Below are 22450 nucleotides of genomic sequence, written 5' to 3' on the forward strand. Positions count from 1 at the left end.
TCCGAATAATCACTCTGAAGCCTGGTCCATGGTGCTGCTCTAATGACAGTGCAAATGTGAGCTTTTTGAATTTCACAGCCAAGAGGTAGCAGACTGGTGTTCTCCAGACAGCCAGTCCAGTCCTCAGCTTGTAGCATGAGATGGTGCATCACCGAGACAGAAGAGAAGGCAAGCCCATCCACTACAGAAAATAATAATACCCTACCTGACCTAACTATTACCAGGAAACGAGGAGGTGCTGCATCATATACCATCTAGACCATTCTCATCTAGCCTGTCTCTATACCGGAGGTGCCATTTCAATGGCTGATATGGAGTATTAAGAGAGAAAAGAATGTTTCTCTGGCTGGGGCGTCTGGTTGAAAAGAAAAGGTCTACTGGTCCTTTAATGCAACCTAGAACTTTGTCAGAACTGGAATTATTTGAGGTCTATGCACAATACATCTACTAAAAATCACAATAATAACAGAAATGCTGTGTACATTAAGGGCATTTACTATAACAAACATCAACAATGGCTAAACTTCATTTTAGGATTAGTAATTATATAAAAATGGAAATTCATAAAAAAAAAAAATATATTTAAACATGCAATATTCAATTATTGAACTTTCCTATAGTGTTCCTTAAGAAAAAATTGTTCTGTTTTGCTATATTAAATGTTATCCATGATGCTCCTGAAGTATATACAAGGTAGCTTAAAAAAAAAAAAAAAGTGCTTCTGAAACTCCGTTCTCTAGACACACTGACAGTCCAATTTTTAAAGGACATCCATGCCTGAGCACAGCACAGACTGATAAAAATAAATGACCCAGGTACTAATTAACCCACCTGTGGTCAAGCACAGATATCCTTAAAACATGGACTGTAAAGGGGAATACCCACTAGACTATTCGCTTCATGAGTGACATCGTCTAGCAATGAATCCTTTCGAGGCTGGCCAGCCTCTTTTTGGTGCATCAATCAACACCAACAAGGAATCCGTACACCTCAAAGACGCAATACGCTCCAAGTAAATGCGCAACACACGTACCACATACAGCAGCGCTAAGGAAGAAGCTTCACTAGTCACTGAATCCTGACGAAAAGCTGGAAGGACAATATACAGAATTATGGTATAACATACCTTTGATAATAATTTTTCTTCGAGGTCCATAGAGTCCACAGGAATTACCTTGGGGGTATATAGTTGGATCGCATCCAATGCACCAAACAGCAAAGCTTTGGAGCTCCCAGCATCCACTGGTCCTCCTCCCTATATACCCCGCCCCCATCCATTCAGTTTGTAATCAAGCCTTGCGGCAATAAACGGAGAGTGTAGAAGAAAGAAAAATTGCACAAGAAACACTCAAACATGCGAAGAGGGAATCTGGGAATAAAAGGCTTAAAGAACAGATCCCAACTGAAGCCAGGTGAGTCAGGGTGGGCGCTTTGTGGATCCTATGGACCTCGAAGAAAAATTATTATCGAAAGGTTTGTTATACCATAATTCTGTATTTCTTCTTCGGGTTATATACGATCCACAGGAATTACCTTGGGAATGTCCTAAATCAGTTTCCTTACGGATGGGGACGCTCAGAGCGGAGAATCCGCCGCCCAAAGGAAGTATCCTGCGAGGCAAACGTATCAAAAAGAATACAATTTGATAAACTTATTCACAGTAGACCAAGTGGCTGCCTTGCAAAGCTGTTCAGCTGAGGCACCATGTCTTACAGCCCATGATGGTCCCACTAACCAAGTGGAATGTGCTGTTACACTGTTAGGAACAGGGAGAGCAGCCTGAGTAGAGACTTGTGAAATTGTCATACGAAGCCAGTGAGCCAAGTCTGTTTGTGAAATCCATATAACACAAAGACGCAGATTTCCTGACAGAACTGGTACGGTCCACGTAAATACGAAGAGCTCTAACCACATCTAAGGAAGCTTCACCTGTTGACAGGTCTGAAGACTGAAAGGCCAGTATTAAAATTTCCTCATTTATGTGAAAACGGGAAACCACCTTAGGGAGGTAGCCTGCCCTTGTATGGAGGACAGCTCTATCCTGATGAAAAATCAGATATGGCGAGCGACATGACAATACTGCCAAGTCAGAAACTATGTGAGCTGAAGAGATTATGAGAAGGAAAAGTGTCTTCGCCGTCAGCCATCTCAAATCCACCCTATCCAAGGGTTCAAAGGGATGTGCCTGCAGTGCCCTGAGAACCAAAGACAAATCCCATGGTGCCACCGGTAGGAGAAATGGGAGGTTGCAGCCGAAGAACCCCGTGAAAGAATGTTCTAACATCCGGCAGAAGGGCAATCTTACGCTGAAACCAAACTGTCAAAGCCGAAACTTGGAAACCCAAGTCTAATCCAGCCTGCAAAAAAGCCAGTACTCTATATAGCTACCTTGAACCCCTTAGGGTCATATTTTCTGTGGGAGCACCACATAAAAAATGATTGCCAAATTCTGTGATAAATGCGAGCAGAAGCAGGCTTCCTTGCTCTCAGCACCCCCTGGATTACAGAAGCAGAGAACCCCCTGGCCTTTAAAATGGCGGACTTAATAGCCATGCCATCAAAGCCTGGTAGAGGCATGGACCCTGTATTAACAGATCCTGCCGTAGAAGCAGTGGAAGCAGACTGTCTACAGAAAGACGTGTCAGATTGGAGAACCAATGCCTCCTGGGCCAGGCAGGTGCTATTAGTATCATCCTGCCGGCCTCCTGCTTGAATTTTCTGACGACTCTTGGGAGGAGGGAGATTTGAGGAAACATATGTTAACCTTAAGTTCCATCTCACCGCCAGAGCGTCCACGAAGGCGGCTGAGGGGTCCCTCATTCTTGACCCATACCTGGGGACCTTGTGGATGTGATGTGACGCAATGAGGTCTACGTCTGGTAACCCCCCCCCCCCTGTCCACTAGGAGTTGGAACACATCTGGATGAAGAGCACATTCTCCGACGTGTATGTCCTGGCGACTTAGGAAGTCCACCTCCCATATGAGCACACCTGGGATGAAGATTGCAGAGATCACTGGAAGATGGCCCTCTGCCCACAGCAGAATCTTTGCCACTTCCTTCATGGCTGCCGGACTTCGTGTGCCTCCCTGATGGTTTAGGTAGGCCACCGCTGTCGCATTGTCGGACTGAACCTGGACAGGCCTGCCGTGAAGAAGGTCCTGCGCCAGAAGAAGTGTCCTGGGCACTGCCGAAGCTCCAATATATTTATTGGTAGATGGCTGTCTTGGTCTGTCCACCTTCCCTGAAAGGTGTGCTAACCCATCACTGCTCCCCATCCTCGCAGACTTGTGTCCGTGGTTAGGAGCACTCATTCCAGGACCCATAACGGACGACCCTTGTCTAAGTGAGTCGTCTCCAATCACCAAGCCAGGGAGAGTCGAACCTCTGGCGAGATACAAATCATCTGATGCTTTGTCCGATGATATTGACCTTCCCACTGGGCCAGGATCCACAGCTGTAGAGGCCTGGAGTGGAACTGGGCATATGCCATCATGTCGAATGCAGCCACCATGGAGCCCAGAATCTGCATAGCAAAGTGTACTGACACTGTTTGCTTGCGTAGTAAATTCAGCACCCAAGACTGTAGTGCTACAATCTTGTCCTCCGGCAGAAAGATCCTCTGTTTCAGAGAGTCCAGCAATGCCCCTAAGTGCACCATCCGTTGAGTTGGTGAAAGAGAAGACTTCTTCCAGTTGATCACCCAGCCGTGCTCCTGTAGGCAAAGAATAGTCATCCGTAGATGACATTGTAACATCTCCTAAGATTGACTCCTAAGATTGGGCCAATATCAGGAGGTCGTCTAGATATGGCAGTATCCTGACTCCTTGTCTTCTGAGACGAGCCGTCATGACTGCCATTATCTCTAAATTCCCATGGGGCTGTAGCCAGACCGAAGGGTAGAGCCTGAAACTAATGAAGTTGCCAATCCACCGCAAACCTGAGAAAGGCCTGGTGGGATCATGCAGATATACATCCTGTATATCCATGTATATGTACAGCGAGACTATGAAGACTCCTGGCTCCATCGCCACCATAATTGACCTTAGAGTCTCCATGCGGAACTTTGGCACCCTGACAAATCTGTTGAAAGAATTTAAATTCAGTATAGGGCGGTGCGAATCATTTGGCTTTAGAATCAAAAATAATTTTGAGTAATAATAACCCTTCCCCTGTTACATCACAGGAACGGGCACTATGACTCCTGAGTCCAAGAGAGCCCCCACAGACTCCCGGTAAGCCGAAACTGACCGGGTTTGCAGGAAGGTTTGTAAGAACAAACCTCTGAGGGCGATGCCTTAGGAATGTAATGGCATAACCCTGACAGACCAGCTCTCATACCCAGGCATCCGTAGTTGTCTGATGCCAGGCCTAGGAGAACTGTAACAGTCGGCCTCCAACCCTGACATCATCCAGGAGGAGACCTGCCCCATCAGACAGTAGGTTTACCATCTGGCTTGGAAGCTGGGCATTTGGTTGACCAAGATTTCTAGGGCTGCTTTCGAAGAGACTGCCCCTGTCTGGCTGAGGACTATTTTTTAGTCCTATTCTGTGACCGAAACCACAACTGCCTTTAAAAGCAGGCGCAAATGGTAATTCAGCAGACCTGGGTGTTGCCAGCGAGGTCATTATATCATCTAAACCCGGTCCAACCTGACGTCTAAAGACCACCTCTTTAGAGGTCTGTGCAACCTCCTCAATATTGTGGACAGACCTCACCGCTCTTACCAGAGAGGGAACATCCACCAGGGATTGATGATCCTCCTTCCCTGAGACTGACCCAGAAATCTGAGAATCATCGTCTGACGAGAAGGTTGAGTCAGACTCCTAAGGCAACACCTGACGAGAACCTCTTTTATGCCCTTGCTTTCTTACTACACCTGGTCCTTCCACCTGAAGAGAGGCCGAGGACGGTAGTATACTCTGGCTAGAGTGAGCAGCCGCATTAACCCAATAGGAATTCATGGGGGGCAAACACATAGGATGTACCTGCTGTGGGTACCCCATAGCCTGAGGCATCACCGCAGCTGAAGCCCGTACCTCAGTGGCCCTGCCTATTAAATAGGACAAGAAATCAGGTGTGATGGCCATCCAAGACGGCTCTGGTGCTGGGGCAGGTGTACCAGATGTATTTGATAACTGTTGGTACAGTTAATACAGAACACATTCTGGTTAACATCCTGCTCAGACAGGCCTGCGGAACAGAACTTACAGGATATAAGCACCGGAGGACTCACACCCTCATCTTTACCTTCTGACATAATGCAATGTATAAACGTTACAAGATATGCAAGGTCTAAATGCAATGTGAAAGTCTAGCAATGACACACCCCACCCTCAGAGGCATAAGGAGAAACATAGTGATAGACAGTTTTTGCAAACATAGGCAGTGTACATACAGCAGCTAGCATACAGTCACATACAATGCATAAAAGACACACAATTTCTACAGCAATATGGACTCAATCAACTGACCGGCACCCGGAGGGAGATGGTAGTATATAAAGTATGCTATATGCCAAACCCTGAGGGATAGGTATATAGAGAGACAGACCAGACCTCCAAGACCAACCGCTACAGCCGTGGACAGAACAACGCTAAACTGCGTGCGTCTCACACACGAGGTGGTCAATTATAACAAACCAGACGCAGGAATCTGTAACCGGAAGTTTGCGTCTGGCGGGGAGGAGCAGCCAGGGGAGCACCTAATCTCCCCTAGGCTGCGATTTTGACGGCCGGGTACGCTGAACTACAAGGTAGCAAAACATTGACTAGTGCGCTCTAGTGTGTCTTACCACCCGTCCCCGGCAACAGACAATATGGCCCCGGTCGCCTTAGTGAGGAAACGCAGGACTACCTTCACCCGCAGCGGCCCCTGATGCGTCTCAACACCAGAGGTGAGGGACTGCTTTGCGCATGATTCCCCAAGAGGAATCCTTACCTGCCATCTCCATTACCCGACCGCAGTCCCGGACCTCAGCATCTTTAAGCCGCTAGCTAAGCCACGCTGAGGCCTGCCCAGAACCTCAGGGCATAAAGAGGTTCTGGCGTTTCGGCGTCGGCTGAGGTAGATTGAGTTGCAGTACAGCGTCATTACCGGTGCTGGAACCGCTAAACTCTGAAGTTTTATAAACTTAAGGTAAAACATAAAAGGAAAAGCTTAGGACTACCTAGCAGTCCCGCTGTTATAACAGGTGCATCTTGCCGTGGACCAAATAAAACAACTGAATGCCTGTGGCTGGGGTATATCAGGAGGAGGACCAGTACATGATGGGAGCTCCAAAGCTTTGCTGTTTGGTGCATTGGATGCGATCCAACTATATACCCCAAAGGTAAATCCTGTGGACTCTATGGAACCTGAAGAAGAAATCCTGGTTAATGTGAAAAGCCGATACCACCTTCGGAAGAAAGGAGGGTTTAGTGCGTAACACTACCCTATCCTCATGAAAAATGAGAAGCAGAGATTTACAAGAAAGAGCTGCTAACTCATATACCCAGTAGTAAAAGGGAGGGGGGTTTAACCCCCTATTGTTCCTCAGCACACTGAATTATACTTGCAACAACATATGAACACTATATGGTAATAGAACTTCAGAGATATTGGTTGCATGCATTTGCAAATATATGGAAAGCTGCTAGGCCACGTCACGGCTTCTCTGTCACTAGCAGTCTCTAACACTAAGGGGATTCACGTCCGGGCCACCGAGCACACCAAAAAACGTCCAGCCCAGGACCCCCTCAGGGCATCACACGAAAATGGAAAAAGAGTGACAGTGCACTGTAAAGTATAGATGTGTGCGAGTAGTTAATAAGTGTTGAAAAAGAGGTTAAAATATATGTGAAAAAATTACATGAATAAAAAACAAACATAAAAGGTGATGTGAAAAGTAACTATATGTATTAAGTGGTAATGCCCTGAGGAGGCCCAGCCAGAGTAGCCTCAGGGGCCCTACGCCCAAACGCTCACCCCAAATGTAATATATACCAATTATAAGGCCTCATAATAAAGGCATCACCACTTAATACACATAGTTACTTAATACACAGTTACTTTTCACATCACCTTTTATGTTTGTTTTTTATTCATGTAATTTTTTCACATATATTTTAACCTCTTTTTCAACACTTATTAACTACTCGCACACATCTATACTTTATACTGCACTGTCACTCTTTTTCCATTTTCGTGTGATGCCCTGGGGGGTCCTGGGCCGGACGTTTTTTGGGGTGCTCTGCGCCCCGGACGTGAACCCCTTAGTGTTAGGGACTGCTAGTGACAGAGAAGCCGTGACGTGGCCTAGCAGCTTTCCATGTATTTGCAAATGCATGCAACCAATATCTCTGAAGTTCTATTAACATATAGTGTTCATATGTTGTTGCAAGTATAATTCAGTGTGCTGAGGAACAATAGGGGGTTAAACCCCCTTCCCTTTTCTACTTGATATGACCCCTCCCTTTCACGAACGTGAAAAGTACTACCAGATTGATTGAACAGCTGCAATTTTTTTTTTGTTTAACTCATATACCCTTCTGGCCGAGGCAACGGTCAGAAGGAAAACATTCAAAGTGAGTCATCGCAATTCTACAGATTCCAAAGGCTCAAACAGTGCCCTTTGAAGTGCCTCCAAAACTAAATTCAAGTCCCAAGGAGGAAGCAGCGGGACATAAGGAGACTGTATGCGAAGAACCCCCTGCAAGAAGTTTTGAACTTCAGGAACGGTGGCCATTTCCTCTGAAACAGGATCAATAGGATGAAATTTGTCCCTTAAGAAAACATCTAAGGGGGTCATTCAGACCCGCTCGCGAGCGGCAGTACGCTCGCAAGCGGGTCGATGTTCCCCACTGCGGGTCGATGTTCCCTCCGTCGTGCGCATGCGCGAGTCCCGGACTGCGACAGCCAAGCTGTCGCTCCGGGTCTCGCACCAAAGGGGGCGTGCTGTCGATGTTGATTGACAGCACGCCCCCTTTGGTGGTCGTGCCGGGGGCGTGCCTGCCAGACGGAGGCGTTCCCATGGGAACGCCTACCGTCTGAAGCCGGCCCCACTGACATCACTAGTGATGTCAGTGGGAGTGATTTTGGCTCTGATAGAGCCAAAATCACTCCCGGGCTTGCGGCAGCGAGACCATCGCGACCATCATCATGGACGCTCGCTATAGCTGTGGGTGGTAACCCACAGCTATGCGAGCGTCCATGAGGACACTCAAAAAAAAAGGTAGGAGGGCCCTGATTCAGAACGAGTGCTCTGGTCAGAGCATTCAGCTCTGAATCAGGCCCTAAGACCCTTAACCAACCCCTCTTGCAGAAAGACAAGAGACAAGATACACGTAACCTTTCTGGTTTGAACTTCTGTCATTCACACCAAGAAATATTCATCTTTCATATCAGATGATAAATCTGGGAAGTGACTGGTTTGTGAGCCTGTACCATGGTTTTCACAACAGATTCTGAGAACCCTTTGGCCCTCAAGATATTGGATTAAAGAACCATGCCGTCAAAACCAAGCAAGGCAAATCGGGGTGATGACATGGACCCTGAAGTACATAGGGGGAGGGGCCCTAGATTGCACACCCTAAGCACAATTTGAGGTGCTACTTGCTGAGACTTGTAGTGCTGCAAGAAAAAAAAAAAAAAAAAAGACAGATGCAAGTGCACACTCTAACTATGCTGAACCTAATAATAATACTGCTAAATTGCATCCAAGAGGTTCTTAGCATAATAATGGCCATAATTATGGGCCTGCCCACTTTTTTATTCCTTAACCCTCACTTTAAATCTCACATTAGGGCAGTTTTGCTGGGTTGGCCAGGGGGGTCCCGTGCCCTGTATTTGTTCCATAGGAGTGTTAGGGACCTGCCTGATAGAGTTCACCTGGACGCGGTGGGCAGGCCCATAAATATGGCCATAATTATGCTAAGAACCTCTTGGATGCAATTTAGCAGTATTATTTAGAATTAGGTTCAGCAAAGTTAGAGTGTGCACTTGCATCTGTCTTTTTTTTTTTGCTTGCATGGACCCTGAAGTAACAGATCTGGACGCAGGGGCAGACGATACAGAACATCTGTCAGCATGCTCCAAAGAACTGTGTACCAATGACAGCGCGGACAATCTGGAGCCACCAGAATGACCGGCTGTGCTACTGAAGAGGAAAGATGTATCCCAGCTGGAACATCCACCAGAGATGTCTGAAAATCTCAGGACAGAGATCCGTACCTTGGAAGTTTCTTGTTTAGATGAGCAGCCATTAAGATCTATGTTTGGAGATCCCCATCTGGAGACCATTTCCGCAAACACCTCCTGGTGTAATTCCCATTCCCCTGGATGCACACTGTGGCGACTTAAGTTGTCCCTCCCTGGAATGTAAATTGCTGAAATAGCTGGAACCCAATTTTCTGCCCAATGGAGGATGTAAGAAACCTCCCTCATTGCTTGCCAGCTGCGTGTGCCACCCTGCTTGTTTATATAAGCAACTGCCGTGGCATTGTCCGATTGGATTCGCACTGGTAGGCTCCTTAGATGGAGTCTGAACCAATGCATACCAAATCGCCCTCAATTCCAGTATATTCATGGAAAGAAAGGCTTCCTGGATGGACCAAAGACCCTGTAGGTGCTTGTCTAGAACCACCACCCCCCCATCCTGGCATCTGTGGCGACAATGGTCCAATTTGTTACTGACAATTGGCAACCCCTTTTCAGATTTGCATCCTGTAGCCACCATAAAAGTGACTGACTGGTCTGCAGAGATAATCTGAAAATTTGCCTGTTTAATCGAGGGTCTGGCTTTGCAGTGGTCGGGCATGAAATCTGGGAGAAAGGAACGGCTTTGAATGAAGCCACCATTTTTCCCAGTAGCTACATAGCACTGAGGACTGATACAAGACATCTGTAAAATGTTCTTTATTTTGGATTGAAGATCCTGAATCTTTGCCTGCGGAAGAAACACTTTGTAACATTGGATGTCAAAGAAAAGACCGAAAAATACCATTCCTCTGAGATGGATTTAAATTTGATTTTGGAAAATTGATGATCCAGATGAATCTCTGGAGCATGCCTAAGGTAATCTGAAGATGTTGTTGCAACAGGGCTATTGGGAGTGCCCTTCACAACAAATCATCCAGATAAGCCAACACATTGACCCTCACACCCCTGAGTAGAGATCATGTGTGCCATAAACTTTGTAATGACTCTGGGAGTGGTGGCCAAACCGAATGGCAGAGCCTGGAACTGAAAATGCAGATGCCCCACACCAAACTGCAGAAGATGTTGATGACCCCTCCATATAGGAATATGGAGGTAGGCATCCTTGACATCTATGGAGGCCAGAAATTCCTCTTCCTCCATGGAACAAATGATGGACCTTATTGACTCCATCTTGAATTTTTCCAAGTGGAGATAAGCATTTTACCCCCTAAGGTTGAGAATGGGACGAAATGACCAGTCTGGTTTGTCAACCAAGAAAAGACTGGAGTAGAACCCCAGGCCTTGCTGTAGTACTGGAACCGGTATAATTACTCCGGAATCTGAAAGCGCAGAAATTGCTTGTATGAGAGCTGCCTTTCTGCAACCATCCACAGGGAGAGGAGTGGAAAAGAATCTTTCTGGAACAGGACCCTCCAAATCTAAAATGTAACCCCTGGTTACTAGATGACTTACACAAAAAGCCAGGTTGGATTGAATCCAAGTTTACTGGAATTTGAGTAAGCGGACTCCCACCAGAGGACGGGTTCCAGTCAGTTGACAGTCATGTGGATTGACCTACTGACTTAGCAGCAGGGCGACGGGTGCCGGGTACAGCACATCCCCTGTAGGTACCTCTTCGGGGACCCCTAGGTATACTCCGGAAGGCCTGAAAACTTCCCCAGCCTTGAGTTAGAAAGGTACGAAACCAAGGGGGTTTTGGTGGTGTTACAGGAAGGTAAGGACTTTTTCCTCCTGTGTCCTGAGAAATAATTTTAGTTAATTCTGGACCAAACAGAAAACCTCCTTCAAAAAGCAATGCCTCTAAAGCATGCTTTGACTCTGTCTGCCTTCCATGTTTTAAGCCATAGAGAACGTCTGCTGGAAATGGCCACACCAGAAATATGAGACTGTACATGAGTAGTATCTATTAAAGCATCACCTATATACGTTAGAGCTTCCGAAATCTGATCATCTTAAGAACGAGCTTCAGACAAATCCCCTGATTGAAACCCAGCAATCATCTGTTTCATCCAGGAATTATATCACCCAGGCGCTGACCAAAACTGGACGCAGCGAGACTCCTGACAAAGTGAATATAGATTTAAGTACAGCCTCATTCTTTCTGTCCATAGGATCTTTGGGAGTTACAGACTGTGTTGTGGGAATAACAGTGTTCCTGACCAACCTAGCAATAAGAGCATCCACCTTAGGTGGAATTTCCCAAAGCTTGGTATCCTCTTCCGAAAAGGGATAAATGATACTTACATTTTTTTCGGAATATGACATTTTTAATCAGGTTTTAACCAAGCTTCTTTTATATATTTCCTTAAAATGTGAAAATTCTGGGAAAACAGATACAGGTTTCTTCCTACATTTAAAGAAAGAAACTGAACTAGTTACTGGTATGGCTGTTTACTGTAGATGCAAAGTCTTCCTGACTGCATCAACATAGAAACTCCTGAAATCAGAATGGGAGTCACCCTCCCAGTTTGCGGTATCTTCCCAGTCATAATCAAATTCCCCTTCTGCCTGGGAAGAGGTAGCTGAAGCCTCTTCTCCAGGAAAATCCATTGAGGAATAGCCTGAACTTCTCTTAGCGGCTGTGGCCCCTGCTGATGTTACCATTTTATTTAGGGACGTTGCCATCTGAGCGAGACATTGTCCCATTATCCTGGGCCCATCTGGGCTCTACCGAGAGATCAGACAAAGTAGGAGCTTGAACACAGGGTAACATATAATGTGCCTGAGAGTGAACTAATTCACCTATGGCCTCAGCCATAGACCTGGCCCAATCAGGCATGACCAACTGCTTAGTCAAAACTCCTGGTAATGAATCCTCCTGTGAACAACCAGCACAGAGCGACCCTGGGTCCGTACCTTTTGTCAATTTTTTATCACATTTTGTACAAGTATAAAAATTGACTGATCCCTGTTTTTTGGAACCCTTGTATAGCTTCTCCATACTGAGAGAGAAAGACAAATGAAGAGGCTATAAGATTCTAAGAGGTACAGGGCATACTACATCCCTAAATTGAAATATTATTGATGATGCACCTAATGCCAACTGTTATAAATGCTCAGCTCCTGATGCAGACATTACGCATTTCCTGTGGGATTGTCCACGTGTACAGGTTTTCTGGGGTGAAAACTTAATAGCTATATTAAAGAGGTTTTAAAAATTACTTTTGTAATCTCTAAAGATTAGGTTTTCTGGAACATATATGCAAACACAAATTCACCGGGATTGACAAAGGGAAATTGACTACTTCTGACCAAACTGGCTGCGGCCACACAAAAAAAAAAAACACATTCTCTCACAATGGATTGATTCTAACCCACCCACTCTTACATTACTACGTCCTAGAATTACATTTCTGTTTACAATGGACTGGACAGAGATGTCCACCAATAAGGAAGACCTTACTGAGAAGTTTTTTGGCACCTGGTTGCCTTATATTCATACTTTATCCCTATCACTTAAAGATTCTGTACAGAGATGCTTCCAACTTACTTCCTGGTTTAATATGGAAGTACTTGATAATGGCCCTCCCTTTTGACCTATGCTCTAACTGTAACCAGCCACTAACTGTATAAGTAACTATGTGATTAATTTTTGTGTGTGCAACTGCAACCTATACGCAAATTTATTTACTGCAAAACTATATGAATATTTTATTATATGGTTTTCTTCTGTTTGTTCTATTATTCTGATGATAACTTTATATCTAATTGTATTACAATATGCTGTTTCATAATCTAAAAATATAAAGATTCTAAGGGGTAAATTACTAAAGTGAGAGTTTGTAGAAGTGGAGATGTTGCCCATAGCAACCAATCAGATTCTATTAAACATTTAACTTGCACATTTTAGAAGAGAATAGCTAGAATTTGATTGGTTGCTAAGGGTAACATCTCCACTTCTAAAAACTCTCACTTTAGTAAGTTTGCCCCTAAATCCCGTTTAAATGCAAAAAATAACCGGACTCCTTGAAGTCCATATTCACTTGCATAAAACCAAAGGCAAACAAATCTTTAGTATAACCATGTATGTTACTGCCTAGATTCCTGAGAAACAGTGCAGTAAAAAGTAGAATATATATATATATATTTATTATTAGGGATGTGCAGGCTCGGATAGGTTGGAGTTTGCACGTGGAGTTCGGATTTTTCCCTCCAAAAAAACGGAACTCAGAAAGAGGCAAAACGTCATCTTGCACGGACGAACATCATCATTCCTGGAAAAAGTCCAGGAATGATGATGTTCGTCCGTGCAAGATGACGTCCGTGCAAACTCGAACCTATCCGAGCCTGTACATCCCTAATAAATAAATAAATATATATATATATATATATATATATATATATATATACACACACACACACACACACACACACACATCACAATGTTAGAAGACCAACATACTGTATATCACCAGGTTAATACCCAAAAGTAATAATCCCAGTTAAACTGCTTATATGTAATAGACAGCCATCCTCCTGTAATTTGCAGTGAGCGTCAGCCAAGCAGAACTCCAGCAGCGCTCAACATCTGTTTGCGTTACCTAGCCTCTGGCATTGCCATCCAGAGACCTCTGGTGTTACTACGGCTCATACTGATTATGTCACAGATGGTGCGCTAGCATGTGCAGCAGCGCCACGTCCTGGGGGCGTTCAATAAGCCTCTCTCTCCCACTGAGCCGGCAGCATGTTGCTGTTCTGTAATCCCAGCCGGCGGTCCTCCAGGAGGAACAGTCGGGGTTTGAAAGCGGCGGGTGCTGTGGAAGCCCGGGGGAGGTGTGAGGCACGCTGACCCTACAGCTGCAGCCACCTGAGTAATAACATGCCCGCCGCTCTGCTTAAAAGTGGCGTGTTGGGAGGCAGTAAATACAACAAGGTCTTTTACATAACAAAATGTATAAATCTTACATTTTTGCCAGCAGCCCCCTCAGATGTGTGTCTGGTATGGAGAGAGACCCAGGGACTATGTAGTTTTGTGACTCTCCCAGGGGCCATCTTTAGAGTGGGATACAGCGTTACACACAAACCTCTATTCTATCTAACTCCCACTCTGCTAGTGCTTGTTGTCTGTTGCCAGGAACTAAGCACCCAAACCAAACAGCAAAATAAAGAAATGAAACCTAACTAAAAGCTAGGACCTAGCTAGTGCCTTAGTCCAAGGCACTAAAAATCAAGACTGCGTTTCTAGTGGAAGGGGAGGGGTTATATAGGGGGTGGGAGACCGTTTTAATCAGTTAGTGCCCGACTCCACACTTCATTACGCATAACCCAGAAGTAATGGCATCCCCCAGATTGATGAAAAAGGAAGCACCGGTGTACCTACATTTAAGAAACAAGCATCTCCCCAATTTGTAATACAAATGGGGAGGTATGGTGCTTGCGCCAAGCCTGTATTTATTACCAGCTTCTGTCCTAGCCATCAGGTTACTTTTACAATACAAAAGGTAATCTGGTTTACATTACACATGTATGTTGCTTTGATTAGAAAAGCCAGGACTAACATTTATATTGTCTATAAAACAGAACAGAGTAATTATATAGTAACAACAAATAAAAGGCTACATACCTATTAAGTACAAAATTAGAAGAGAAAAGCATGAAAAAGCTCCATTCATTTCCTTGGCAAGAATACCCATGTCTTGCGATTTCCCAAGCCAGCCTACCAAGTCCTGCACCAGGCACTAAGATATTAATGTGGGAGACATCACTGTAGGTTGAAAAGACAAACAAAGCAGGTCAGCGAACAGGAGATCATTGAAAGTATGTCATTGTCTGGTAGATGTAGTAAGCCTTGGAAAAAAATAAAATGCCAACCAATCAGCTCCTAACTGCCATGTCACAGGCTATGTTTGAAAATATGACAGGAGCTGATGGTTTGGTACTTTATTTCTCGTCCACTTTATCTCTCTCCAAGGATTTGTACACAGACTCCCATGTTACTGTAGACAACAGATTAAGTATTGCTGTGTATGGGTAGAGACTGCCATTTTGTAAGCTAAGACTCTTAATCACTATAGTTTTTGACCAATCTTGCGCTCTTGTAGAAAATCTTATTATGCATGCAGACAATAGGTTTTTACTGTAAAATGTATTTCTGAGTGTTCCTTCATCATAGATGCCCTGAAAAGCACTACCATTGCTAGGATTTCCAGGTATATTGTGAGTGATCTCTCAAGATACAACTACATACTTAGAAATTGCTAACTACAGACAGTGGAAACAGCCCTTCTGGGGGCCGATCCAGAATCTGTTTAATAATTGGCTAAGTCCATCCTGTCTGACATGCTCAGTAGGCGTCAGAGCTCTCAGGTAATGCTGATGGGAGCAGTCAGACCAACGGTCAGTAGTTGTCCATTAGATAATCATATGGGGAGAAATATAATAGGGTGAGAGTTTAGAAAATGAGAGTTTAGCAATTAACTCTCACACCTTTACATTGATCGAGTTGTATTTTCAAAATGGGAAAAGCACTGAGTTTAAAAAAAACATGCGAGTTTGCGAGTGGGAGAAATGGAGGCTGCGCTGTCAGTACCGTGTAGATGTGATGTTAAAATGTGTGTCTATGAGGATGCAGCTAATAAAAATCAGAGGTCATCTGAAGAGAGACCAAACAATAAATAAAATGCAAAAATTAGCGCAATCCAGTAATTGTGTAAGTTGCACATATTTTCCAAGCAAATAGGGGGATACCACCTGTACCAAGGCTACAGCAACTAATTGGACACCATTTGCGGCATCTACCTACCTGCAGGTTAGGTCTTAACATCATAATATTACAGTGTGCTATTACAACAATTAACGGAGTCATGTGCATACCATATTATATATGGCTTTATTGAACCTTATTTATCTAACATTTTTTGGGACTCTTTATCCAATATATTGCCATTTTTATATACATAACAGCTTGAATTCTGTTATTTCACATGTTATTTTTTTAGACATTAAATTGTTTCAATATTTTATTTTCATCTGCCACCTTATTTATCAAACACTCATTACACATTTACACCATTACTGGATTGCGCTAATTTTTGCATTTTATTACTTGGTAAAGGGGAGAAGCTTGGGGAATATAGTAAATCAACTGGCGCTTGCACTGAGCAGGAAGGAGAGTCCCGCGCGAGCCAACTGGTGGGGGTTAAAGGAGAGAGAGACTTGCGCTGATGGTTCAATTTGTTGGAGTGACGGAGCAGATTGAGTGCTCCCTCAGTGAGGTTTACCTCAGGCTGCGATCGTCCAGACTGAAGGAAAAGAGGGACTGTGAGGCGGAGCTGACTGAAGGTAGCCCAGCGATGTCATCAGAAGGACCAGTGACATCTTTCGGTCAGGAGAGAAGCTGCGAGAGCCGTGCAGAGAGACCGGGCTGCGCAGCTACAGGCGGAGCTGACAGGAGAGGATGGGTCGGAACCGCTGGGTAGTTAAGTGGCAAAACGGAGCTGGAAGTCTGGTAGCGGTAAGAGAAGGCCCCATCGCCCTTCAGACAGACACCCCACAGCTAGTTAATTTCACAGCAGAAAAGGAGAGCAAACCTATTTAGGGGACCAGAACTACAATTGCAGAGTAGATAATCTACCTGGGCGTCTCACACCAACAGATCCCTGCTCAACTGTTAGTAATAGATGAAGCAATGCAATCCTATCAGAATACAGTAAATCACTTCTGATATAAAGGAAGCTGCCCGAGCATTTACAGTACTTAACAGGCTTGCACTAAGTGAGGCAAATCTCAGTACGGAGAGGTCTTAAAAGATGTGACAATCGATTTATATGCTCCACTAATTTAATAAATAAAATTCTGGATACTAACCTAGATGAACTGGTTACCTGAATATAGGATCCTTTATTAGAAAGAGACAGTTTTACCTTAAGTGACCTCAAGGAGAGCAGCCAGGACACATGTAAATGGCATAGCTACAAATAACTTTCGCACTAAGTGATACAGTTTTGCTACAGTGAAGTTATTGCTAGGAAGGGATACTGTTGCACATTAAATTGAAAACCAGGCAGACAGCCAGGAACATATCAGCTAAAACACTACAGTAAGGATACAGTGAGAAGTAGCAGTCCAATGAAAGTTAGGAGTATAATGGCTGATATTAGAATGTATTTTATGCTATTGGGTAAAGTGTCCGAGCAGACAACCTCTATACATGGACTATGGTATTGCGCTGGACACTCTCAATCGGTCAGGCATGAGAGGGATTGCACCAGTGGACACCTGGAAAAGGGGAGAAGCTTGGGGAATATAGTAATCCAACTGGTGCTTGTACTGAGCAGGAAGGAGAGTCCCGCACGAGCCAGCCAGTTGGGGGTAAAGGAGAGAGAGAGAGAGAGAGACTCGCGCTGATGGTTCAGTTTTTTGGAGTAACAGAGCAGAGTGAGTGCTCCCTCAGTGAGGCTTACCTCAGGCTGCAATTGTCCGGACTGAAAGAGAGAATGGAGGGACCATGAGGTGAAGCTGACGGAAGGTAGCCCACGGTGTCATCGGATAGCTGATATGTTCCTGGCTGTCTGCCTGGTTTTCGATGTAATGTGTAACAGTATCCCTTCCTAGCAATAACTTCACCGTAGCAAAACTATCACTTATCGCGAAAGTTATTTGTAGCTATGCAATTTACATGTGTCCTGGCTGCTCTCCTTGAGGTCACTTTAGGAAAAACTGTCTCTTTCTAATAAAGGATCTTATATTCAGGTAACCGGTTCATCTAGGTTAGTATCCAGAATTTTATATATTAAATTAGTGGAGCATATAAAATCGATTGACACATCTTTTAAGACCTCTCCATACTGAGATTTGCCTCACTTAGTACAAGACTGTTCTTAATTACTGTAAATGTTCGGGCAGCTTCCTTTATATCAGAAGTGATTTACTGTATTCTGATAGTAATAGATGAAGCAATGCAATCCTAACAGTTGAGCAGGGATCTGTTAGTGTGAGACGCCCAGGTAGATTATCTACTCTGCAATAGTAGTTTTGGTCACCTAAATAGGTTTGCTCTCCTTTTCTGCTGTGAAAAATTAAGTAGCTGTGGGGTGTCTGTCTGAAGGGCGATGGGGCCTTCTCTTACCGCTCCTGGACTTCCAGCTCCGTTTTGCCACTTAACTACCCAGCGGTTCCGACCCATCCTCTCCTGTCAGCTCCGCCTGTAGCTGCGCAGCCCGGTCTCTCTGCACGGCTCTCGCAGCTTCTCTCCTGACCGGAAGATGTCACTGGTGCTTCCGATTACATCGCTGGGCTACCTTCCGTCAGCTCCGCCTTACAGTCCCTCCTTTCCTTCAGTCTGGACGATTGCAGCCTGAGGTAAGCCTCGCTGAGGGAGCACTCACTCTGCTCCGGGACTCCCCTTCCTGCTCAGTGCAAGCGCCAGTTGATTTACAATACTCCCCAAGCTTCTCCCCTTTTCCAAGTGTCCACTGGTGCAATCCCTCTTGTGCCCGACCGCTTGAGAGAGTGTCCAGGGCAATACCATAGTCCATGTATAGGGGTTGTCTGCTCAGACACGTATCATAGCATAAAATACATTCTAATATCAGCCATTATACTCCTAACAGCTTTACGTAAAACAATTAATGGGCACAGTTTAATAGGACAAGCTCAATTTGGGGTATAAAACTACGGTATATCTCATCTTCAAGCTGCAAGCGCAGTGGGAGCTGGGGCTCGCACTCCCCCTCCAGAGGTTCCCACTGTTAGAGTGATGTGACAGACCCTAGTCGGAGAGAAGGAGGACTCGCTGGGAACGGGTAAATATATAGAAAGGACAGAGCAGCAGACAGAGGGTGGTGGGACAGAACAGCAGGCAGACTGAGGTGTCCCTTTACTAGTACAGAATCATTGTGATCAGTATTGTGTGTTACATGACTGGTAATCAATTCCCTATTAAACGAATGCCTCATGAAAATTGGTCATACACGTTAAATATGGAAGTGTCACTTCTTCATACTGAATTTGTCAACTATTATTGTTTCAGCACACCAAAAAAAGGTGGCAACTGCTATGTCATCGTAACAACTGACCACCTGCTGCTACATAATTTGTCATGCTGTCCTGCCTTACAAAACCTCTGAAGAGAATGAAGTGTTCTGAGACTTAAAACGTTAAATTCCAGATCATCTGTTTCCTGACCGTTTAGATTGTTACCCGTGGTAAAGGAGTTGCTAGATACACTCAATAATGTATCCAACCAACACTTGAACAGGCAATGTGTTCTTTTAAACAGACAACATTTGCCATCTAAGCTTTTATGATACATACATAATAAAAAAAAATATATGTAACAGGCCTAAATATGATAAGGTTTAGAACATTTTAGTGTCTGATAATGTTGTAAGGTCAATGACTCAGTTATAGTAACTGTATCTTGGAGGGGTGAAGGGTGATTGTGTTTACTAAGAACATAGGGCCTGATTCAGACCCACTCGCGAGCGGCTGTCCGCTCGCAAGTGGGTCGATGGTCTGCACTGAGCATGCGCACGACGGAGGGAGCTCCGTCGTGTGCATGCGCCAGACGCGACGAGCGAAGGACTTTCCTTCGCTCGTTGTGTCTGATCAAAGGGGGCATGCTGTCGATGTTGATTGACAGCACGCCCCCTTTGGTGGGCGTGCCGGGGGCGTGCCTCCCTGACGGGGGCGTTCCCAAGGGAACGCCTACCGTTAGAAGCCGGCCCACTGACATCACTAGTGATGTCAGTGGGAGTGATTTTGGCTCTGATAGAGCCAAAATCACTCCGGGCCTTGCGGTTGAAAACCTCAACCGCAGGCTCCGGCTCGCAGTGGCGATGGTCGCAATGGTCACGACCATCAAACTGCACGCTCGTATAGGCTGTGGGTGGTGACCCACAGCTATACGAGCATCCAGGAGGACGCTCCATAATTATGGAGGGCGGCCCTCATTCAGAGCGTGCGCTCTGCTCAGAGCGTACGGCTCTGAATGAGGGCCATAATTCATTACACACCAGTAACTCAGGACTATTATATTTTCATGAATAGTTTAGGTTTGTAATCTTTTCTTATTGATGTTACCCTTTCTCTTTAGGAAAAGACTTCAGAATCTCATCAACGATAGGCTGATAACAAGCTTCTCTTTCCAAATTGCCTTCGTCACTCCAGTCACGCACAAATTGCTTTATTGTTGACTTCAGCTTGTCCATGTCAAAGGTGGATACAGGGTTGCTTTTTCTGTGACCCTAAGTGAGTTATAAGAGTATTATAATTGAACCACTGTATTGATAAACATTAAAGCAAACACTATCATGTAAATGCATTCAATACTGAAATTATATGGCTTGCTGAAAAATAATCTTACTTATAAATTGAGCATGTTTTCCGCTAAAGAACCTTCTTACAGATCAGTTTACTGTACTTGGCTATAGAAGCTATCCAACCAGCTGATATCAATTCATCAATCTCAAGAGTATGGAGTTTCAAAGTTTAAAGGTCTTGTGCCACCAATAGCAAGAGAGGTAAGTAACTCCTAAAACATTTCTTATTGAGAAAGTCTGCAAAAATTAATAAAGTAAATAAATTGTGCATATGTCATCCTTAGAGCAATTTCACACCTGCCGGCAAAAAACGTGCCGTTTTTTGGCATGTATTAATTTAACCACTTAACTGACTAATTCTTTTTCCAAAAACCGCTCCAAAATTGGCGTTTTTTTTATGATTGAATTAGGTCAAGAACATCTAATTAAAACTTATTCAACACAATTTTATTAAAGAAAATCTTTTTTTTTCTGTTTTTTTTTTCTATTTTGAAACATAGTAAATCATAAAAATAGCTATTTTTTTCAAATCCATGAATTTGAACTTTAAACACTTTAAAACTATTTAAGACTTATATAAAACTCATTTAACAGTAATTTTCATAGTAATAGCCGGCGTCTGCAAGGAGCAGCGCCGGGCTGATCAGTGAAGAGGGGGGGGTAAGTGGCTGGAAGGGAGCAGGCGGAGGCTGCCTGTTCCCTTCCCGGGCAGCGCGGGGTTACACTGGAGCATCGGCTCCTTTCATAGTAATAGCCCAGCGTCTGCAAGGAGCAGCGCCGAGCGTGTGTGTGTGTGTGGAGGGGGGGGGGGGGGGCTAGGCATCGGGCTGCTGATCACTGTTCCTAGCAGTGATCAGCACAAACTAGTAGAATGCGTAGTTGCAGAGGGACCGGAAGGTCCCTCTGAGGCTGGTGGCTGCCGGAGGATTCTCTTCCTACAGCCACCTACAGGGCATTTCTGAATGGTCGTATCAGATACGACCATGTCAGGGAAAGTCCAGTCTGGTATGGTCGTATCTGATACGACCATGCCAGGCAAGTGGTTAAAGCATGAAAACAGTTACAGGCGGAATAGCCACTTACAAGGACGGCTGCCGCGCAGTGTACGTGCCTTCGCTGGAAGTCGGTGAAGCACAATTTACAATGTTTCCTTACACACACACAGTTTTTTTCAGAGCTTGTAGCCGCCCACAAGTCCATCTGCTGCTGCACATGCCTACTACAGTAAGCTAACTAACCACAACATTAAAAACGTCTGAAAGCCGTTGCATGAGAAAGGAACTGATTGCCGGCAAAAAAACGTCCGGCTTTAGACAGTTTTTGCTGGCCGGTGGTGGACTGGATCGAGCTTTTGTTTGTTCACATATTTTAAGATTGGCAGCCATCAGCACTGGTTTTGCCTATCACATGGACTATTTATAATTTGATTTGGTCCTGGACCACCAACCCATGGCACCCCAGCAAGTGCCCCACAACACCCAGTTTGGGAACCACTGTCCTAAAAAGTAGATGGTCCATAAATCGACCTAAACTGTTCTGCAAATTGGAGTTGGGGGAACACTGTTACTATTTTAATAAAGCTGGGTACACACCTAAAAGATATATCTGCAGATTGACTGATCTGCAGAGATTTCTGCAGATGATGGTTGTTCATACACACTGAACATTCATCATCTGTCACCTGGCTGGGGGTGCCGCTGGTCAGGAGTCGGCCACGACCCCCTCCCTGCAAGTGTACGGGCGGTCAGCTGACCGACCTTACACACAGCACGATTGACAGATATATCAGCCATCTGCTTTGCAGCACAGCAGACCCGACGACATCGTTCAGAGACATATCGCTGGTACACACTGGCTGGCAGGCACACAATATATAGGCCAATATATCTGCCAGTGTGTACCCAGCTTAAAGAAGTTCTTCTGGCGCCGACTTTTATAATGACACAATATGAAACCATTTATATTTACTAACCTGGATCATGACTAAAGCT

The 22450-nt window shown here is 44.8% G+C and overlaps 1 protein-coding gene across 2 annotated transcripts in view; it reads right to left on the reverse strand.

Moving 5' to 3' along the window:
• CARNMT1 (carnosine N-methyltransferase 1) overlaps nt 1-22450 on the reverse strand; it is a 54087-nt gene that overhangs the window by 28214 nt on the left and 3423 nt on the right. For both annotated transcript variants that reach the window (XR_015875824.1, XM_088464048.1), the window contains exons 3-4: nt 20221-20384; nt 14762-14902 (exon numbers count right to left, since the gene is read on the reverse strand). Coding sequence is in view for 1 of the 2 variants with exons in the window: in XM_088464048.1 (XP_088320174.1) it covers nt 14762-14902; nt 20221-20384 (305 nt within the window). In the remaining variant the exon portion in view is untranslated. The remainder of the gene's footprint in view (nt 1-14761; nt 14903-20220; nt 20385-22450) is intronic.

This window comes from Taudactylus pleione, unplaced genomic scaffold (genome assembly GCF_031769625.1).
Source record: "Taudactylus pleione unplaced genomic scaffold, aTauple2 ptg001573l, whole genome shotgun sequence".
Lineage (NCBI taxonomy): Eukaryota > Metazoa > Chordata > Amphibia > Anura > Myobatrachidae > Taudactylus > Taudactylus pleione.